Raw genomic sequence first — 21,792 nt, forward strand, 5'->3', positions numbered from 1 at the left:
ATTAATTTCAATATTATAGAGTTTCCAAAAAGGATAGGATATACTTTGGGCAATGTAAATTAAAGCAAAAGAAAACAACGTGAATAAAGTACAAATTAAAGTATAGAAATGGACATACTATAGTTTCGGTTCTATAAACAAAAGCCTTCCTCAATCTCTAAACGTCAAATGGTAATAGAGAAGTAAAGAGACTAACACGTGAGTAGTGGTTCAACCAGTGGTTTAACCAGGGCAGAGAAACAAGTTTGAACTAATTGATGAAAGAAAGAGGGATGATAAACAGGTGTGAGGGGAGTTGACGGGGACCCCAGGGTGCTACAGATTAAATTAAATTGAATGTCGAAATGTTGGAAAACGGTGGTATATTAAAAAGATCATTAACTAAACTGCAGTACTGGAAAAATCATTAACTAAATCCTAATAATTTCTTGTTTGCAGAACTTGAACTCTAGTATGTTCATCTCTATACTTTCAATTGTGCTTTGTTCAAGTTTTTTTTCTTTTTTTTTACTTTAGTTTATTATAAAGTGTAATTGAAAATTTTCAACCCGATATCCCCACAAATTATACTCCCGATTTTGACAGCGAGTTTGCTTTTCCTTTGCTTTATTATTAGATTTTGACCTCTCTTGTACATATGTTTTTTCGTCAGTTTCAAAAATGATTCTATATTTGTCTAAAGTAAGAACTCCCCTAGCCATATATCTGGACCCGAGGCGGTGACTATGGTAACGAGGTATAGCTATTTAAAGTAGGGGTGTGGGATCATTATTTAGGACAGGTTATTGGCTCGGATCGGCGAAAGAAAGGAAATCTTTTTCTTCGGTCTACTGTGTTATCTGCCCTCTCTGAAATGCGCTATTCTTGTTTCCATAGCAGCAGACGGCCTCAGACTCGGAAAAGTTCTTACCGTAGACAAACAAGAGTAATAATATATTTTTAAACGTGAAGACTACAGAACACCATGTAAAGGAAAGTTGCTTAATATGAGATAGTTCTCTAATAGACGAAATCCCTATTTTAGCCAAATAAAATGGTGGACTCAACCAAAAGCAATTTAAAACGCAGCTGGAATCCAAAAATCTGATTATTATTATTATTGTTGTTATTAAAAATTCTATTGCCATAGAGTAGAATAATTTTACCTGATTTTTTTCTCATTAAAGGACCATAAAATCATAGTTTGTTTCCCAGTATTTACGCATTATTGCTGTCACGTGATATATTTTAAGCCCTTAACCAAATTCTCTGATTTCTTATGAATCTTTTTCAATCCGTTAAAATTAATTAGCGAAAGGTTTTCGCAGTTGGACAAACTCTTGCTCATTGGTCGGAAAATTCCTTAAGGACTCCTTCTCGGACACTCCAAGTAATTGATAATATGCCTTAGCAATGGCACATTTGAGTGAAACTCGCCTGTCTCTCATTGCAGATCTTTTTAGAATTATTCCTTTTAAGCAGACAAATAAGGTCTAAAAATTGAGAAGAAGCATCATTAGTTTCTCTTTTTAGAAAATTTAAAATAGATTCCTTTATATCTGACTCTGATGGAGTTTACGGAAAGATGTGTCGAAGTTACTTAGTTCTTAGTTCATGAATAATCGATACACATATTGTTTGATTTTTGATCTGCGATGGAAACGACCGTCTTTTAACTCTTCTTGGCTAACAATTTATTTTTTCCTCCATCAAAGAAAATATCTTGAAGTTTGATTTCCTATTCTGCTTCTTAATTTTGCAAATTTAATTTCAGTTTTCCTTGCTTCCTTTGTGTACTTTGCATCTGTCTACAATGATCGAAGAACTTCTTTATTTTTTGATCTTTTATTTTTTGATGTATATTTTCTTCTTCGTTTTCACCCTCCGTAAATCACGTTGTAATGCTACCGCTAAGGCAGCACCAAGTCTATCCGGCATTCTATACATGGCAAATGTTCCAGCAAATGTCCCAAGTTTAATTCTGGTTTGGGATTGTTAATATGAAAAAAGCTTTAAAAAATTTTAAAAAAAAACCTTTAGCGTCCGCTACTGAGTAAGGAAGAAAATGAACCAGAAAACTATCAAAACAATTCTTGACTAATATATTAATAAATACGCAACGTTTGCATTGTGTTTTAGTTTTTTCCGATAACTTTTAAAAATTCGTTGACTTTTTATAGTTTTGTACTCATTTGTAAAATTTTATGATTTTTACAGCTGCTGCAAAGAGTGAAAATATAACTGAAAAATTCTGAGTAAATTCGCAAGTAATATTTCATTAAACACTCAACTTTTGAGTGGTAATTTGTTTTTATATGATAGTTTTCGAAAATTTGAAAAATTTGAAAATATTTGCAGTTTTTCGAAAGATATCAAAATTATATAGATATCGAAAGATATCAGACGATACATGAGAATTTTGAAAAAATTCATATGTGATATATCAGTCTATATGCAGCTTTTAGGAAGTAGTTCCTTTTAATTATCGAAAACGTTGTTTTCTTTCGCTCCAATCTATTGTATAACAATTCTTTAAATCAGCGGTTCTCAACCTTTCAGTATTCACGGCCTAGTTTTCAATCATAATTTTCATCGCGCCCCCCACCTACAGTAAAATGTATACAACAATAATGAATATTGAGTATTTTGAATTCTGTCTTTAAAATATTTTTAACTAACTGCCAAAACAAAAGTAAAGTAAAAGCCAGCAGCAATTGAGATTGCAGGAACTATGTTGGGAGTTAATTTTTCAAAAGAATTACCGTCCTCTTTCAAACGATACTGTTGCTCCTCGAATTGGTGATACAGCTGAAAATGTAGTGTCAGCTTTTCTCCATGTTGCGTGACAAAATGTTTTCAATACAGTTTGATGAAGCACAATAAAGATGCTCATTTAATTGTCTATGTTTGATTTTGTGATAATATGTCAGTAGTAAAACTACTTTTCTGCAAATCAATAGAACTCAAAACAACAGCGCTAGCATTATTTGCTATTTCAAATGAAATTATGAATGAGGTAAACATAGAATGCAAAAATTGCATCGGAATATGCACCGATGGCGCTCGTTCAATATCCGGAGGGTTCGAAAGTATACAAGCACTTGTAAAAAATCGCCTCCATGCGTCTGGACACATTGCATGATCTACAGAGAAGCTTTGGCTTCAAAAGAAATGCGTCCCTGGTTTTAATATTGTGTTAACTACGGTTGTAACGATTGCAAATTATATAAAAATGAGAACCCTGAGATAAAGAATCTTTTCCGCTCTTTGGGCCCAAGAAAATCACTAAAAATTATTAATTTCTTTTTTAAATTTAGTATGCTTTGATTAAGTAAGGTGGGTAAGCCAAAGGTGGTCAGTGCTCCTAACGTAGCCCACCCCCCAAAGTAAAATTAAATTTATTTTGAATCATAAGACGTCCCTGCTGCATTGTAAATCTTGTATCTGAGGTGCACGAGGCTGAATTGGAAGATATTTCCTTGAATGGCCTCCACTCTATAAAGTGATTTAATTTTTTGCAGTTGTTCTAATTTCCGGGTGAGAAGATATTGTAATTTATATGTGTTCAAATTCTTAGAACTTTGAAAGTTTATTTCTTTTTCTTTAACCACATTACTTTAATTCTAATTAATCTATCAGATTAATAGTTTTAAGTCGTGCAAATGGTGACCATGTGCATGTTCCCGAGGTGCCCCGACACCGGTGCCATCTTGGGGACACAGGGGCCACCTTCGGAAACAAACGTGAAATCTATAAAAGAGTTCATTATAAATCATTACGTAGCATATTATTTCTCAAAGAGGAATGATTGAATTGAATGCCAATTGATTTATTTCATTTTAAGCAAATATGAAACTTTGGTATTTTTTAAACTTTTATAATATTTTGACGTTCTCTGCATTTTAGCAGAAATTGCGATATTTTGTTACAAGTTTTTTGTATTTTTTGCATTTTAAAGTAATTTTTCAGGTATTTTTTTATTTTTCTTGGAATCACGAGTGCTTTTATGGTCGATTCTGGTATTTTCTTGTAAATATGGGTATTTTTATACTAGTTATGGGTTAGGTTAGTTAACTCTAGTATGGTTATTTAATTCTTGTTAGTTAATCCTTTTGAAAAAATTAACTCAGTAATAAAGATTAAAAGAATCGCTAGTGACTTCACACAAGAACTATCAATGTAAAATCAATAAACAAAATATACACTCTGAAAAAACAAATATCTTTTTCAAAATCGGGAAACTTGTTCCTACCAACAAGACACTTAAAGTGCCTTTTTCAAAGACGTTTGCCAGTCTAAATGTTTTTTCTAAGGATAATTTGAGTAAGTGAAAAAGTGATTTCAATATATGGCTCACCTTTGGAACCTGTGGGAAACCTTAGGCGCAGAAGCTACAATTTTGAAATTGTACTATAAAATAAATGAAATTTTATTTTACAATTAAATGTATACGTGATATATATTAGAGATAGGTGTAAGATGTTACAAAAAAAATTTCAGCCACACAGACTTACCAGAAAATTAGGAAAAATCCTCAAAGCAAAGCCATTTTTGGCTCATTACCTTAAGTTTTGATTCAATAAGTTGGTTCACTTTAATAAGTTATTAAATATGTCGAAATGTATTTTGTTCTCTATGTGTTTGTGCGCTTTCTTTTCATACAGTTAATCAATTTTTTTTAAATAATATTTTCTCTTGAATATTCTCGCGCCACCCCTCTAGTGTGCTCGCACCCCCCTAGGGGGGCGCGCCCCACAGGTTGAGAATCACTGCTTTAAATAATTACGATCAGTAATATGAATAGTGAGGAAATTGATAGTAATAACATTTTTAATTGGAGCGAACGTAAGCAAATAGCTTATCTTGAATAACTATAGAATTAAATTTTACGCAAATTTTATTTTTTTACATTAAATATTTAATGATAAAATATAAATATCAAATACAATTAAGACTAACATGCAATAAATATTATTAATTCATGCTGTTCCCTTAACAAGAAGAATTTTTACTATTAACTCTAGTAAACAAAACATTGACAATTTTTATTGGTTAAAAAAAAATCTTCACTTTCAAAAATAAACCCCTTTGACAGTCAGAATAATTTATGACTTCGGAGATTTAAAAAACTGAATTATTAACGGAAATAATTATTAATTAGGTGTCACTTTCTTTTCTTCTGAAAATATCTTCTAAATTTTTTGAAAATAATAAATAATTTCAAAAAAACTTGTCTAATTATAGCTGTGTTATTAATGTTAACGAGAAATGCAGAGTTATTACAAAAACTTTTCATAAATTTTCTCGATTTGCCAGTATTTAATTGATCTTAACTTTATTTTTCCTTTATTGTCTTAATTTCAAATTGTGATGTTAATTATTTAATTTAGCACTAACAAACTTTTTATGAGCGTGTTATTTTAAATTTTACAAAAACATGCATTTTTTTAAAAACAATAATTGGTTTTATTAAAACTGTGTTAAATCGTTGATATTCATGAAACTAGGGGAGCACGCTATTTGAAAAGTGAGTTAAGTCGTTTTTCTTTGATGTTGTATTTAAGAGATTTTTTAAGATTTTTTGAAATTTCTATTAAAGTTTAAATTTTATTATTTTTAACGATTTTAAAGTCACTGATTATCAATAGTTAAATCATTTACAACACAAAATTTTTCAACCACTCTGAGAATTTTTTCTTCCATACTTGTATGGTGAAGATATTTCTGGTAAAAGGAACCATAATTCTGGTATTTAAGCTAAAATATACGTTACTTAAACCATATATTCGATACTTCTACTGTTCGCTATGGTTACTGTGTACCGGACATTCTGGATTTTCAAAATTACAGTTCTCATTATTATGGATTTAGTAACAAATACAAAACGGAAAAGGTCCCGCAGTCAACTGATCGTAAAGACACGGTTTACAGTAGAACACCGAAATCAAGCATCATTGGCTGCAGTCAGTAAGCGGGCGGGTGACCACTTTGATCAGCCTAATTAGGAACCGAGGGTGCACTGTATAGGTCCTCGTTAAAATGTTCTACCATAAAGTGCTCGACTTCGAGAGCTTGTCGTCGGGCTACCAAAGCGGAGGTGCCATCCCCTCTGCAAAGTATCAAAAATTGTGATGGTATGCCTTCGATCAGCCTCGGCGAAATTTCCAAGACCGTCGCCAATAGACCACTGTGAAGCTTTAGTTCGACGTAAGTAAAATAGCTACCTACTTACAAAAGTAAATTTCATTAAATACCATTCTCTAAAGTATCAAGATAAAATTACCAAAATGTTCTTCAAGATTATCAGTCATTTTACCATTTATTTAGTAATTTTAACCTTTTGATGTCTATGCTTCTTACCAAATAGAATGGTATTGATTTGTTTACACTTCTATGGTTTATTTAAAATGACGATTTTTTAAATTGGTTGATAGGAGTTATAGGGCTGCTAATTATTTTTTACTCTATTATAATTTTTCGATTTTAAAACGGGGTAAAAGGACATGAATGATGGCTTGAAATGTTTGATTAAAGTATTTGAAAAATGCCTGTTACAAGAATCAACTATCATAACGGGGAGATAAAGGGGTTCAAATTCTTCGGTGTTCCAGGAAATATGTTTGTGATGTAATTCTCCATCTAGTGCCATCTGTATTTTGAGTTGACAAGGGCATGTAAGCCATGATTTGCAATGAGCGCACATGCCTGGTTATGTGTGCGCAACAATAAATAAATAAGTATAAATAAATCGATGCATGAAGGTTTGCGGGGGGATTCAAAACCACTGCCTCTACGCTTCAAATTTGAGATGTTGGGATGGCCCTGATTCGTAATTGTAAAGCTACTGATTTAATTTAAGTTTGTTCAGTCATTTGTACATTAGATAATGTAAATTTTTTATAGTTTTAAATGTTGGGAGATGTTAAATTATAGTTTAAATAAAAAAAAGCAATTTACTGACGAGAAACAAAATTGACTAGAGTTTACCATATACAATTGAGGTAATTGAAGATTTTTGCGTCATCTCAAATTTTACTTTAACTGTTCAAAATTACCTACTTTTGGTTAAAATTACCAAATTTTACTACATTTACTATCTAATAACATAGTAATAAAAATCATGTTTTATTGTGAATTTTACCAAAAAGTCATTTCCAAAAGACTACCATGATTATGCTGTTCACATAGATCCAGAAGCACGGTAAATTTTACCATATTCTGGTTGTTTTGACCATTATCTTCTGAGTGTGGAGACCTTATCAACGCGGACATTTATGAAGGAAAAAAAACTCTTGTTGAGCATTACTACTGGATGACAGTTCAAAATGACATTTTCGTAATATATATATATATATATATATATATATATATATATATATTACGAAAATGTCATTTTGAACTGTCATCCAGTAGTAATGCTCAACAAGAATTTTTATTATTTTAAATTTACTTATTTTCTTTAAGTTTTATTTTCGTTTCAATTGTTTTTAGTGCTTCTCACACTATTGTACTGATATGTTTTGCTTCGGCTATATTAATACAAATTTAGAAAGCACTATCTTTTCGGGTAAAAACTAGTGAGCTTATGGCGAGTTTGTATATTTTCCTTACTTTATTTATAGATATTATACGAGTTGTATGGCATATCTGAGCTGATTAGCCCACCGTTAGCATGGTATGGCGTATGGCAGAAAAAAAATTTCATCCAATCATCCATAAATGCATATGGCACTATAAATCCTTCTCCATTTAAAAATCCAAAAAGATTTACTCCACTTTTCCATTAAATGAGTAATCTTTGGTGAAGAAGAAATATTCGTCAAACACTTATGAAATTCCCGTTTTAAAGTCATCTCCGCCTTGAGAGTGTGATGAATACATTAGTATACTGGATGTTTACCACCATCCAAAGCGAAGCATAAAAGCAAAATGTTGTAACTGGTAAAAATCGTAGGAATAAAAATTAAAATCTACAATTAAAACAGCTGTAAAAAAAATAAACTGTAAAATATACGCTAGGGTAATTTAGAAAGCGGAAAAATCGCTGCTGAGAGAAATTACGGTCTTTTGAATAATTAATGCGCATCAATTAAACCGATGCTCGTTGTGAGGATAACTTTTTTTACTTTTCATTTATGTGTTAATATTAAATGACTTTTTCTTTTTGTCTCACCTCTCCACATTTTCTGCGGTATGACTTTCTAGTCGGGGTCGTTTTAAATTTTCCAATGTTCCTTTTCAGTTCGCTCTATTCCAGTGGAAGTTACAAACGTTTCTTTAAACTTGGATTCAAATTACTGACGTAAGGCTTATAAGGAGAAGTACACACATTTAAAGCTATTAAATGCTCAAAAAAGACTGCAACGTTTGTGAGCTAATCCGTGAAAATTTTCTTTCTCATTATTTAACGCCTCTTAATTTGTTGACATAAAATATATTATGAAAACAGAAAAACAAATAATGAAACAGAAACTGGGGAAAGAAATACATAAAAATAATTTACAGCACTAAAAGCTAGGAAATATTCAAATTTAAAAATATTTTCTGAATATTTTTATGTATCGTCAGTATCAGTTTGATACTTTTAGATAGTAGAATGCAAAAAAAAAATTTGCACTAAATTAACAAATAAAGCCGTACGCGCTAAATTAACGTCAAATTAACGCATGCGTCGAAATTTAAGTAAAATGTTATGTAGCAAAATTGAAACTATTGACTACAAAATTAGCAAGAGGTATAAATAATTGAGTTTTAATACGTTTCTCTAAATTTTGTTAAAATTTATTTATAAGTTTTAATTAAGGTTTACTATTAATTAAATTTAATATTTAAATTATAGTTATGAAAGTAGATACCTTGTTTACAATTTTTTTCTAAACTTTTACCCAATATTTTTAAAAAAAACTATTCGTACTGCATCATTTAATTGTTCACATTTCTCGTAGAGTAAATTTCAAAACAGTACTTAGTTATTCACAACATTCAAATAAAAAACTATGCATCATATGAAAAAGTTTTGTTATATAAACATGTGCTTACCTCATTTAGAAAGTGATACATACTCTTTCCTTTTTAATATTTAAATTGCTTATTGAGTAAATATCAAAATAGTATTTTCAATACTAAATCCTCAAAGAAGAAAGCAAATACAATATAAAGATGATTTTTTAAAATGTTTGCGCACTATATTTAGAAGAATATATACGTAATGCTTCAATAAATGTTTGCATTTCTTTTAGAGTAGATTAGTAAATTTTAAAACAGCAATTAAGTATCTTGAATTTTTATTAAGTTTTCAAAGAACAAAAAAAGAAGTACCCAATAAATCAAAAATATCTTTTTTGTAAATTTACTCAATATATTTAGATAGCTATTCATACTATTTCATTTAGTTTTTTACTTTTCTCATTGTAAAAATTTAAAATATAATATACATACAAGATTAACAAAAAACATTAAAATACATTACGTTAACAACAACCACATCAAACCATCCAAATTTTTTTTTCTCTTATCTTTGAGAAAAGAGCCAATAAGAAACAGTCTACTGAAATAAAAATAATATAATGCAACATTTATTATGCTTTACGTGAAACTATTACTGTTTTTCATTGAGATAAGTCAAGTTTTTGTCACGTGTATTGTAAACAAAATGGTTTTCTCACAAAAAGTACAGCAGACATATGACTCTTAATGAAGTTCTCTGAATAGCATTCTCATTTACAGAGCACGTGATTAGAATATCTCTATCCCTCCATTCCTTTTAATATCAAAATTCCATTTATTTGTATCTACTTATCCCCTCATTCATAATTTTTTTTTCTTTAACCCATAAATATTTGGCGAGGGAAGTTATTTGTTTCGTTGGAATCTGGCATCTTGGCAGGAATTCCCTGATGTTTTATTCATAAGAGATATTTCCGATCGCTACCCTGGGGTGGATTTAAAAGCTAATTAACATGTTGAAAGGATTTCCCCCCATTTTCATATCTCTTTAAAAAAACATTTATACTTTAAGGTAGGGGAAATTTACTGTGATCGCTCTTATTCTTGTGTTTAAAATAAGACGCTTTACTTTTTTTTTTTAATCTTTGATTGAACTTAGAATGATATAAGCAAAACTGCAATGAGTTGTAAAATGAGTTGTAAATTTGTCTGTGTCGTCTCTTTATAACATTAAATAGATTTGAATTAAATTTAGAGCATGGTATAATATAAACAGTATTATATTTTTGCCATATCAAAAATGTTCAAATTATTTGTAATACTATTTTTTAAATTAAATTCTTTTTTCATTTGACTTTCTACTCTGACAATTTTTTTTTCGAGAGGAAATCAATTCTAAAAATATATTGTCTTTCTACAACTCCTTGTAAATTAATGCAAAATTCAAGAACCATTATATGCGACGTTTGTCTGTACAAAAACTGTCTTTGTTAATTTTCCACTGATTTCTAAGAATAAGAAAGGAGATTTTGGTAAAAAAATAAATAAATAAATAACCATTTATAAACAACTCACAGAAGCCTTGTTTATTATTTGAGAAACGTGTCTAATTACCATTTTGTCTTTATGATTTAAAATTAGTAAAACGCGCATCGTGGGGTTTCAACTATATTTCTGGAATTTACTTCAACTAATATCAATTTAGTTCTTTTATATGCACAGTTTCAAATCACAGAAATTTATCGATTCCTCGGTAAACATGCAAACCGAATGAACCCTTGGGTCACTGTCTAGACATCAATCAATCGGCAATTCCATAGAGTCGGCCAACCCAGAAACGAGTGGCAATTACCAAGACGCATGGGATTAGCAAAGATATACAGACTTAAATTTTTTTCGCTTAATCGATATGATTTAACAACTTATATTTTAAATTGTGATCATTTCTCTTTTATTTTAAATTTTTTAGTTAAGTCATTTTTTACTTTAAAAATTCATTTGGCATAATTGATATTATTTTGGACTAGTTCTAATTTAATTGGGATGTTATTTGGACAATTCATTTTGGACTCATGTTTTTACGTATATGGTTTACTTGAACAAAACTATACTAAATATTTTTTACATCAATCTTTTTCTTTGTTTTGTCGTTATTAAATTATTCAACTCACTTTTAAACTTTTAGATTTTACGTTAATTTTAGTATTTACCAATTTATTGACGCCTGCCACACCCACCTCCTCTACTTATTACATCGTACAACTAACTGTTTATTACATGTCTTTCAATACCAACGAATTAGTCTATGCCTTCTCGCTTCAATAGACTGAGATTTTTGTCTACTTTTAATTTTCCAAATAGGGGAAAATTAACTGTCACCATCAACGAGAGGGTGAGTAAATGTAAAAAATGACGATTAAAAATTAGTTAGTTTAACACATTACGTATGCCTACGTTAAACACATTATATATGCTAGTTATTGAATGAAAAAGTTGTAATATCTCCCGAACTTTCAGGTTATTTTACTATGGTTTAAATTTTCTTTGGATAAGAATTTGGCCATCCAAAATTTCGTTGGGGCAAAATTTGGTTATCAAAATTTCTATTGAATTCAAGTTAATTAGTTACTTTTCTTTTTAATTATTGAAGATAATATTTTAAAGTAGTCTAATGAATATACTTTCACCATCATGAATATAGTTATTTCAGATTTATTTTGCAATGATTTACGTTAAATTTCCATGTTACGTTATTTGTTCAAAAACTCGAACCTAAATTTTATTAATTGAAAACGTTACATACATTACCTAATTTTTACATAAACCGAACTAAAGTGGTTGGGAAAAATTTTCCTTATTTTAGAAATAAACCCTGTCTGTAGTGTTCTCAAGTCTTTCATAAATGTTTTGCATTAAAAAAAATTAATAGCTTTTCTTGTAATTTAGAATTCTAAAATAGTGGCCACACATTTTAAAAAAGTGCACACAATTAAAAATTCTATTACTGGTCAGTAGCCGTTAACAAAATTTTCTAATTTTTCCGAATAGTTCTATGCCCTTTAAATAGCACGTTCCTTTTCGTTTTCTAAATTAACCATATTCATTATTAAATACTCATTTTGTCAAAAATGGCTATTATGTAAACAGTTTTGAAGAATAATCTCTTTTGAACTTTAGAGCTTCATAATTGCCTTTTCAACAATAATAATATAATTTTTTAATATGTAATGAGCAATGAGCAGTCCTTATCATAATATAATTTCATACTTAATTTATTACGTCACCTGCACTGTGACAAAAATGAGCAAAAATGTGTAAAATAGCTCCGAAGCAAATAATATTTTGAATATTGTATATAATAATATTAGATATACAATAATACTTTCTGAATTTGAAAACTCCATGCATTCTGAATATTGAAAGACCATATACTTATGTTTGAAAAAAACGTAGTCTCAAAAGGGATGTAGAGGGAAAGAGATGTCCTTTGGCTACCTGTGGGATTCAAACCTAGAACCTCCGGGCTTATAGCAGGATTCTCTAACCACCATATTTGGATACCAAATTCCAGGGAGTATTAGGAAGCTTTATATAGTGACTGCCACAATAACACGTCATAACATACATTTCATTCACTTAAAAGTTTTTAAGTTGTAGCGAAATAGGCAAGGAGTGAAATAAAAATTATTGATCTCCTGGCTAAGCTATTGGGAACATATTTTTAACGCTGCAAGCCTTTGCACCAGTAAAATTGGAAATAAGTTTTAGTTCTGAATAAATTGAGGTTTCAAATTCGTCTATTATTTGCTTCGGAGCTATTTTGACACATTTTTGCTCAATTTTGAGAATACTTATTTTAGAATGTGCTTTTTACCCTATAAAATTTTATGAATTTGAATGAGTTTAGCTTCTTTAATCAAAATTCAAATCGGAATAATTATTTTTTTGTTTTACATCTTTCGAAAAACATTTATATTATTGTATAAAATCAATTCATTCACAGAATTCTGCAACACTTTCGTAAATATAGACATCTATTGAGACCGCATGGCTGAGTATTGATATTATTAGAGGTAAAAAATGGCTGTTTTTAAAAATTTTCTTTCATTTTTAATGAAAGTAAAACAGTTTCATCCGTAACTAAAAAATATAAATGACATCATTTTTATATTACAAAATTGCAAATGTATAAATGCACAATCAAAGGAAAAAATTCGTTAATGTTTTTGGATAAACGAAAATTCAAAAATACAATTATGAGATTCTTAAATATGAGATGAAAAAGAAAATTATGTTCGCAAACAAGTTTTTTTTGAAAGCTTCGTTTTCCATTATAAGCAAATGACTAATTTAATATCAAAGATTACACTTCCATTTTGTTTAATAGCTTCAAGTTTATTTATATCTCTTTTTCCCTTATAGACTAATGCTTTCCTATTTTCAACTATTCGAAAGCGTTTTTTTTTATCCTCATTAAATATTCATTCCTCAGTTTACGTAATGGGTAGAAAATTCCTCTCATTTTAAGCTCTTCTTTGTTTAACTAAATTTTAAAAAAAGAAACTTATTTGTTTTGGAAGCTGTAAATGGTTAAACAAGACTGCAATGAATGAGCTTGAAAGTGTTTTTTTTATTGTTTCCACTAAAGAGTGTGAAATCTCAATTTTTATTATCTTCCTTTTTTTACAACGCATACGCATATTTAATATGTTTGACTTCAGTTTTTAGCGACTCTTTTTTGTGATTTAACTTTTTATTTTAACTATAAATGAAACATATCTTTTTTTTCAAACAGATTCTTATTTTATACACAAGTACATATCAGGAATAAGACTAGAAATTGTTTGCAATTTCATTTTCCAAAAGAATTTTTATAATCTGGTGTATGCATAAAGGGTGTTCCAAAATTAACGAAAGGTTTGAATTAAATTGAAAACACAGTTTTTAGTCTTTAGATTGTTATTTTTTCATTGAATCATAAAGTACATAAAATAGGGTTATTTAGAATAACACATTGGGAAATGGCCTCTACAGCTTTGCTGCCACATACGCACAATTTTGTCCAATTTTTCATGACCTTTCTGCATAATTGTGGCTGAATTTCGTTGATGCAGCGTTTAATTTTCTCTCTTAATGCACGGGTGGTTGTGGGGTTGTTCACATAGGCCTTTGATTTCAAATAAACCCCCCCCCAATTCCGAACACCGAAACGAGAGAGTACACGACCAGGAAATGTGTCATGCAGAAATTGAATTGTTTCACTGACTGTATGGCATGAGGCACTGTCTTGTACAATCCATATACACATTGTACACTCCACTAACACTAAACTCTCTGCTGCAAAATTGTTCTTTTATCAGGGTTGCAAAAATGGAGGCAAATTCAAGTCTTGCTTTAATTTTGGAACACCCCTTATTACCTCATTTAGTATAATATGAAATATTGCAGTGAATATGAACTAATCAAAAATGCGCAACTTTTATCCAAAAATAATAAATTATCGCGTTTTTTAATTCTATTACGCATACAAATATTAAAAATCGTGAGTAAACAGGAAAATTATAACGAAAATTGCCTAAATTTCGATTAGTAAAAAAGTCTAATGTATACTTGTGTATATACTTTAATTTTTTTATATACTTCTATTATTTTACATTCTTTTAGTCATGTATATACTTTTCCAGCTCCATCTGGTTGGGTGTTACAAGAAGAAAACTTGATCATTGTAGCAGGAGTAGCGGGAGGTCTTGTCATTCTAATGGTTTTCCTTGTTATCACTGCAGCTGTGGTGGCAGTCAAGAGAAGGATATCAGGTATAGATATATGATATCTAATTGTCATTATCTAATTATTATATATGATATCTAATTATCATAGTTGTATATACCTGATATATCCGTTATATATCATGTATATACAACTGGAAATAAAATCTAAAAAAAAAACTTTTAAGAATCTCTTTCCGAGTACAATAATAATTAGAAATTCGAAAAACGGAAGAGCAGTTTAAACACGCAGGCTGACTTTTACACTGTTAGAATTTTCATTCTAAAATTGCGGTGAAATACCTGGAAGCAATCTTCCCATCTAATTAATAGTAAAGTTTACGGTAAAGAACACTTTCGCACCTTTACGATTTAGTAAAACGTTTGCAATTAGTATGGCTAAAAAAATATTGAATACTAAACTCTACGGTTTTTTTAACTATTTATTACCAGAAATGTTTCAAAATCGCAAAAAAGAAATTAAGTTGGAGCTAGGCTTAACCATAGATAGCTACTTAATTAGATCTGGTTGTTTCACCTAGCGTAAGAGATGGAAAAAATAAACTTTTTTTGCTAAGCGGTTGTTTGGTGCTGCCATCTATGTGTGAATAAAGGTATCACGTTCAAATTGTTCAGTGTTACAAATGGGGGAGTACAAGACATTGGAAACTCTTCAAGTGTTGAAGATTAAGGAGGAAATGTTGCGGTGAGAAAAGCTGGGACTTTAACTCCCGTTGTATTGGTCACAAGTAGACAGATTAGCCCTCTCAGCTATAATATGTACACAGTTGCAAAAGACTGAATAGTTTCAGTGAGGGTTTTAGTTAGTGAGATAAAATTCTGGTTGATTTACCGTATTATGTAAAAACCGTTAATAAACGGTTTTCCTCACAGTTGAAATTTTGATTCCATCTTATTTATGGGTCATTTGACTGTTTTGTTTGAATATGGCAGAATAACAATTAAATAAATTGTTATTTAGCCATTTTTCACGAAATTTCTAGCACTTGAGCCAACAAATTTATAACACAAAATAAAACACAGAAATGCATTTCTTCATAATGAAAATACTTTTTACTGATGGATACGGGTTTATGATTTTTAAAGAGCAAAATAGAAATTTTGAAACATCAAATAAAGTTTATGCTATAAATGCTCAAAAAATATCTTAATTTCAATTTCAAACTCCTTTTTCAAATTAAATTCTATTTATTCAGTCTTTTTAAACATTGGATTTTGTCTTAAATAAAGTTGTCTCTGCATACCTTAAATTTTAATGATTTTTTTTAAATCACTGCTTATATGAGTAAAATTAAGCAACAATTATAGATTGAAATTATTTATAGAAATTATTTATTGAGTAAAATTATCTTTGGATAAACTAGTTTTATAATAATTTCTTAGAAAATCTTTTAGTTTTCTTAAAGCTTATTTCAAAAACATGGAAAAAGTTTCAAAATTAGAAATTGTGAAATACAGGATTAACTTTTGACTATACTTTCTTGAAAATCTATTGGAACTATATTTTCTAGATTTGTGCTTCCCCGTACCTGTTTTGACGAATTAAAATTCTAATTTCGCTAAAATAAATTGCAAGTTTGTGCAACGAAGTTATTTTTTCCAGATTTCGTCTCTCAAAACACGCACGATTTAGTTAACATCTGACAAAAATTAAGCACACCCTTCAAATCATCAAGGTTACATACAACTAAGTGAAAATATAATCAATAAATCAAAATATATAAATAAAATAAAATGCGTTTTTTGATTCTTTATTATTATATTTAAATTGTATTTAAGGCTGCTGGCGTACTTGATGTACTAAGGCAGTAATTAAAGACAATTATTTTAAAAATGCCAAAACATTACTTTTTAATATATTTAAATTTTTGTTCCATTACATATAAATTTTACTGTTTTTATGAGACAAACATGCAAGTAAGATATCCCTTATTATGATTTTATTGGAAAAAAAAAATATTGAATAATAGATTAAATTTAGACCTAAAATAAGCTTTCCCTTGGACAATAAAACAGTTGGGCACTAAATTTAAAATAATGTTAACACTAAATCATCTTTTAATATTTTCCCACTGATTGAAAATGCATCATTTATTAAAAAATACAATAAAACTAGAAAAATACTTACAAATAAGCATCATTTAAGACTGAGAAAAGTTTCTCATGAACAAATTAGCCCATTCCCGGTTATACTTCCACCCTGACATGTAAAATATGTGGGTAATGATACTAAGGCGCCGCGTTAAAATCCCCATGGGGAAAATTCTCTTTCTGTTTTCCCTCTCTCAAAACAAAATGATCGGCACAGTTGCGTGGCTCATTGAAAGAATATGAATTCTTACTTCATCGCCTTGGAGAAATATTTTCCCTTCACTTTAAGTCATTTAGTTGGGTGGGGATAAATAATGGTGATAAAAAAAATGAAATGAAGCGTACATCCTAAATCGTAATGGCTGTTATCATGGATTCCCATTTGCTCCAAATACTTCTTCTTCTTCGTAGAAGACAAATAATGAGAAAGTTTGTTGATTGACTTAACTCACCCGAGATTCAATCATTTAAAGAGTAAAGGAAAACGAGGACTACTCATTCGTGGCTTTGAAAAAGATACTAGGTCGATTAGAGTAGGGAGGTGATGATAAAAAAGTTTGGAAACTTCGCCCAAAAGGGTTGATTAGATCTGTTGGTAACAATGAAAATCTAAGAGATTTAAATAACAGAAAAATACTAATTAGTTGACTTGTTTATCTTATCGATAAAACAGTCTATATGCTTAACGAGATTCCAGCATTTGAACGTCAAAATTTATGGGAGTAGATATAAAACCGTTATAGTGCAAAAATCAGTTACTCTGATAATGAGGTAGCTATAATATCGCTGTAGGACGGAAATAATTTATTCTGCAGATAATCTAGTTACATGTAATACCCCTTTTTGTGCAGAAATCAGTTATTCTCCAGATTACCTGGGTAGAAATAATACCGCTATAGCTCAAAAATTAATAATTTTGCAGATTATCTAGGTAGAAATAATACCGCTATAGCTCAAAAATTAATAATTTTGCAGATTATCTAGGTAGATATAATACAGCTATAGCTCAAAAATGAATAATTTTGCAGATTATCTGGGTAGAAGTAATACCGCTATAGCTCAAAAATTAATAATTTTGCAGATTATCTGGGTAGAAATAATACCGCTATAGCTCAAAAATTAATAATTTTGCAGATTATCTAGGTAGAAATAATACCGCTATAGCTCAAAAATTAATAATTTTGCAGATTATCTAGGTAGATATAATACCGCTATAGGGCAGAAATCAGTTAGTCTGTAAATTATTCCCATCAAAAAAACAGTCAAAGACGCAACCTGTATATGACTGTTTAAGATTAGAGAGTTATAGACCTATAGCACTAACCAGTATGACTTGTAAACAAATGGAAAAAATTATCCTTGCAAAACTTCATTATTTGCCAACCGGCCGGTGCAGGGGTCAGGGAACTGGCCTTGCACCAGAAATGTTCTAGGTTTGAATCCTGGCAAGACATGGATGTTCTTTCATTCTCTGTACTATATGTCCTTATAGTGGGAGCAACGTTGCCCACCTAATATGGTGCCCCTGGAAAACGGGCCAACAAATCTGCAATTCCGATGCCTGTATGACGCAGGTCATTTCCCAAGAGGACAGTGAAAAAAAGGATTTCATTATTTTCTGGATTCCAATCATCTATTACCACCCGAATAATATGGATTTGAAAAAAGGTCACAGATTTGGTTCTATACTTTTGTCAAAAGATAAAGGACGCTCTCAAAATTTTAAACCAACTCAACATACCGTGGCAGCTTTATTAGACTTATCGAAAGCCTTCGATACTGTTTGAAAGGACAAGCTTAGTGTTAAACTACATGACTTTTTCAATTTTGGAGGTATTGCCTTGGTTTGGATTGCTGAATTTTGAAACACCCCTTAGGAAAATTTGCCATAGGTTTGCCATAAAAAATGCCATAGGATATTCCTATGGGGTTTTGCCTATGGTAAAATTTTGCCATATACGTATGGCAAAATTTTGCCATACATGTATGGCAAAAGTGTATGGCAAAATTTTGCCATAGGCAAAACCCCATAAGAATATCCTATGGCATTTTTTATATGGTAAAATTTAGCCATAGATGTATGGCAAATTTTGCCATAGGCAAAACCCCATAGGAATATCCTATGGCATTTTTTATATGGCAAATTTTTGCCATAAAACTAAGGTGTGCTACAGTTTATAAAGAAATATTTTCCATAGGCTATGGTACACCTTTGCCATACAGCTATGGCAACATTTCTGGTTGATATTTTACCATACATCAAAAAATAAATACTTACGAGAATCTTTCGCAATGGATATGCAAAACTTAATGATTTTAGAATAAATATATATCCAGAAAGCTTTTTTCAAAATTTCTTTGATAAACTTCCCCTGTTTTACTTGCAGAATCCTTTTTGAATGCTGTTCTTATTCAAATAAATTTCAAACGGTTAATACTAATCGTTAGAAAATGGGTCCGGTGGTCGGAGCGAGTGGGGAAAATATTGGTTATGCTGATTAGGAACAAAATATATTGAGTACAGGCAACCAATATTTGTTAAAGCTGTAAAAAACAAGAAAATAGAAAGTGGGTCCGGAGGTCAGACCGAGTATAAAAAACGTTAATTTGATTTATTGGTATCATAATTAGTTAGATAAGCGTCAAATATTAGAGAAACCTAAGAGAAAGCAAAGTAAAATAATGGTCCGATGGTCGGAGCGAGTATGAAAATTTTTTAAATTTTGATGTGTGATACTAAGCTAAAAATTAAACAGACTACTAAAACAATAAAATACTATGAAAACTCAAGAGATAAAGAGTGGGGCCGGTGGTCGAAGCGAAATTAGTTTAAAATAGACCAAACGGGACAAAAGCCGAATATGTAACTGTGCAACCAGTGGTGGCAAGTGAACAAAATTTTATCTATAAAAAAGATGGTATTAGACTATGAAAAGCTAAGAATAGAAAACAGGCTAAATTAGTTGATCCCCTATTAAAGAGGGACATAAAACTCAGAAAATTTATGTTGAGTTGTGTTAAGCACAGTTAGAAAAGAGAACGCAATATAGAAACATTGGTAAATACAAAACTTGTTTAAGGCATGATTAAAACAGGTAAAATTAGTAATTGCTATTGACAAATTGACACTTGGTCAGGGATAGTAAATAAAAATTAATTGGGTATAGGGAATCGCTGTGACGAAAAAGTTGTAAGCTTAAGGAAAGATTAAATTGTTAAAAAGCACTTTTAGTAACAGCAGCAAATGATTTGGCCAGGGACTGTCCGGTTAATGATATTGAAGCAAAAAAATTGTCAAACAGTAATCCAGCAAATCTAGTTAAGTGATGACCCTAAGTTATGTATAAATATGCAACAGAACATTGTAAAAATATATGTGGATACTTAAGAAATATTAGTTGTAAGATAGTAAAACACAGAGACATGATAAATAAACAATTTAATGGCAAGCAAAAATTAAACACCAAATAGAAATATAAAGCCCTAACCTATGTAAGATAATGCAAAAAAGCATTGCAAGAACCCAAGTGGAGTTAAAATCAAAAACTAATGAGAATGTAAACACTGACTTTGATATTGATATATGACAGCAATAAAATGAAATTGTCACCGAACAAGTTAAAAGAATTAAAAAAAAATTAATTATTAAAGAAATGATGGATCTGGCTTGATCATAAGCACTTAACTGCGTTTTTCATCATGAAGATTGTTTACAAATTGCTATGGGGAATAGAACACCATTAATAATGGAAAAGTGTTGTGACTTTAAAAATGTATATAAAATCAGAGGATAAAATAAAAAGGAAGATGTCGTTTAATCAGAAACAGTTGAGAGAAAGAAATATAAAAATTTTAGATAAATATATAAGTAGCAAGATATTAATTAAAGTGTACTATGTCAGCGTTAACAAATAGCAAAATTTAACACAGCGAAAACCTATACCCAATCGCGACACATTTTAAAAAGATACAGATAATAAAAGTACCAGACCGCCGAAAATTAAAAACTTAATAAATTCAGATAGATGATCGCATAGGCGTTTGCAATAAAGTGTTTTTGACCAAGAATGAGATCGAAAAAATATTAAAATAAGTCGCCAAAGTTGGCGAAAGATTCCACTTGTAGTGGATGACACGTTAATATGGCGGTCTGATACGCTATGCCTAAAAGAATAGAACATCGGATTTCAAACACTCAAAAATTGGAAAATTGGCCACCCAGTCGCCGGAAAAGACTCACCAGGAATCCTTTGTGGGACTACATGTTGAATTTAATTAACTTCGGGATGAAAATATGGATATTTATTTCTTTTAGAAGATGTTTTTGAGGACTCCATAGAAGTTGTTGTTTCGTTGGTGGAGATCTGGATCAGCTTTTCTCTATGGTATACTGCCATACAAATCTTTAAGGTTACCATTGGCCTATGGTATACTGCCATACGAATTTCTGCGGTTGCCATAGGCCAATGGTGACGTGCCATACAAATCCTTATGGTTACCATTGGTCTATGGTATACTGCCATACAAATCTTTATGGTAGCCATAGGCTTTTGGGGTTTTGCCATACAAATCTCTATGGTAACCATAGGCCTATGGTATCTTGCCATATAAATTTCTATGGTAGCCATAGGCTTATGGGGTTGTGCCATACAAATCTCTATGGTAACCATAGGCGTATGGCATCTTGCCATACAAATTTCTATGGTAGCCATAGGTTGCCATAGATTACCATAAGCTTCTCTATGGCAAATTTTCCTAAGGGACATATCCATTAAAGTGAAATTCATAAAAAAAAAAATTTTAGACCCTTTTAAACCGGACCAAGGCGCACCTCAGGGATTTGTCGTAAGCCCTACTCGTTTCTTATTGTTTTTGGCTGTAGAAAAATCATGCCAAAATCTTTTGATATAGTTATCTTTCCTGACGATGTTGCACTTTGGAATTCTATCCCTAATGTGACTAACATTGAAACACTCCTTAATACCACTTT

General features: G+C 30.5%; 1 protein-coding gene across 1 annotated transcript in view; it reads left to right on the top strand.

Moving 5' to 3' along the window:
• LOC107447604 (hemicentin-2-like) overlaps nucleotides 1-21,792 on the top strand; it is a 410,317-nt gene that overhangs the window by 348,847 nt on the left and 39,678 nt on the right. Inside the window, exon 11 of the mRNA XM_071177281.2 lies at nucleotides 14,610-14,738. Coding sequence (XP_071033382.1) covers nucleotides 14,610-14,738 — 129 coding nt within the window. The remainder of the gene's footprint in view (nucleotides 1-14,609; nucleotides 14,739-21,792) is intronic.

The sequence above is a fragment of the Parasteatoda tepidariorum genome, chromosome 2 (assembly GCF_982258835.1).
Source record: "Parasteatoda tepidariorum strain Cologne lab strain chromosome 2, Ptep-v5.0, whole genome shotgun sequence".
Taxonomy (NCBI): Eukaryota; Metazoa; Arthropoda; class Arachnida; order Araneae; family Theridiidae; genus Parasteatoda; species Parasteatoda tepidariorum.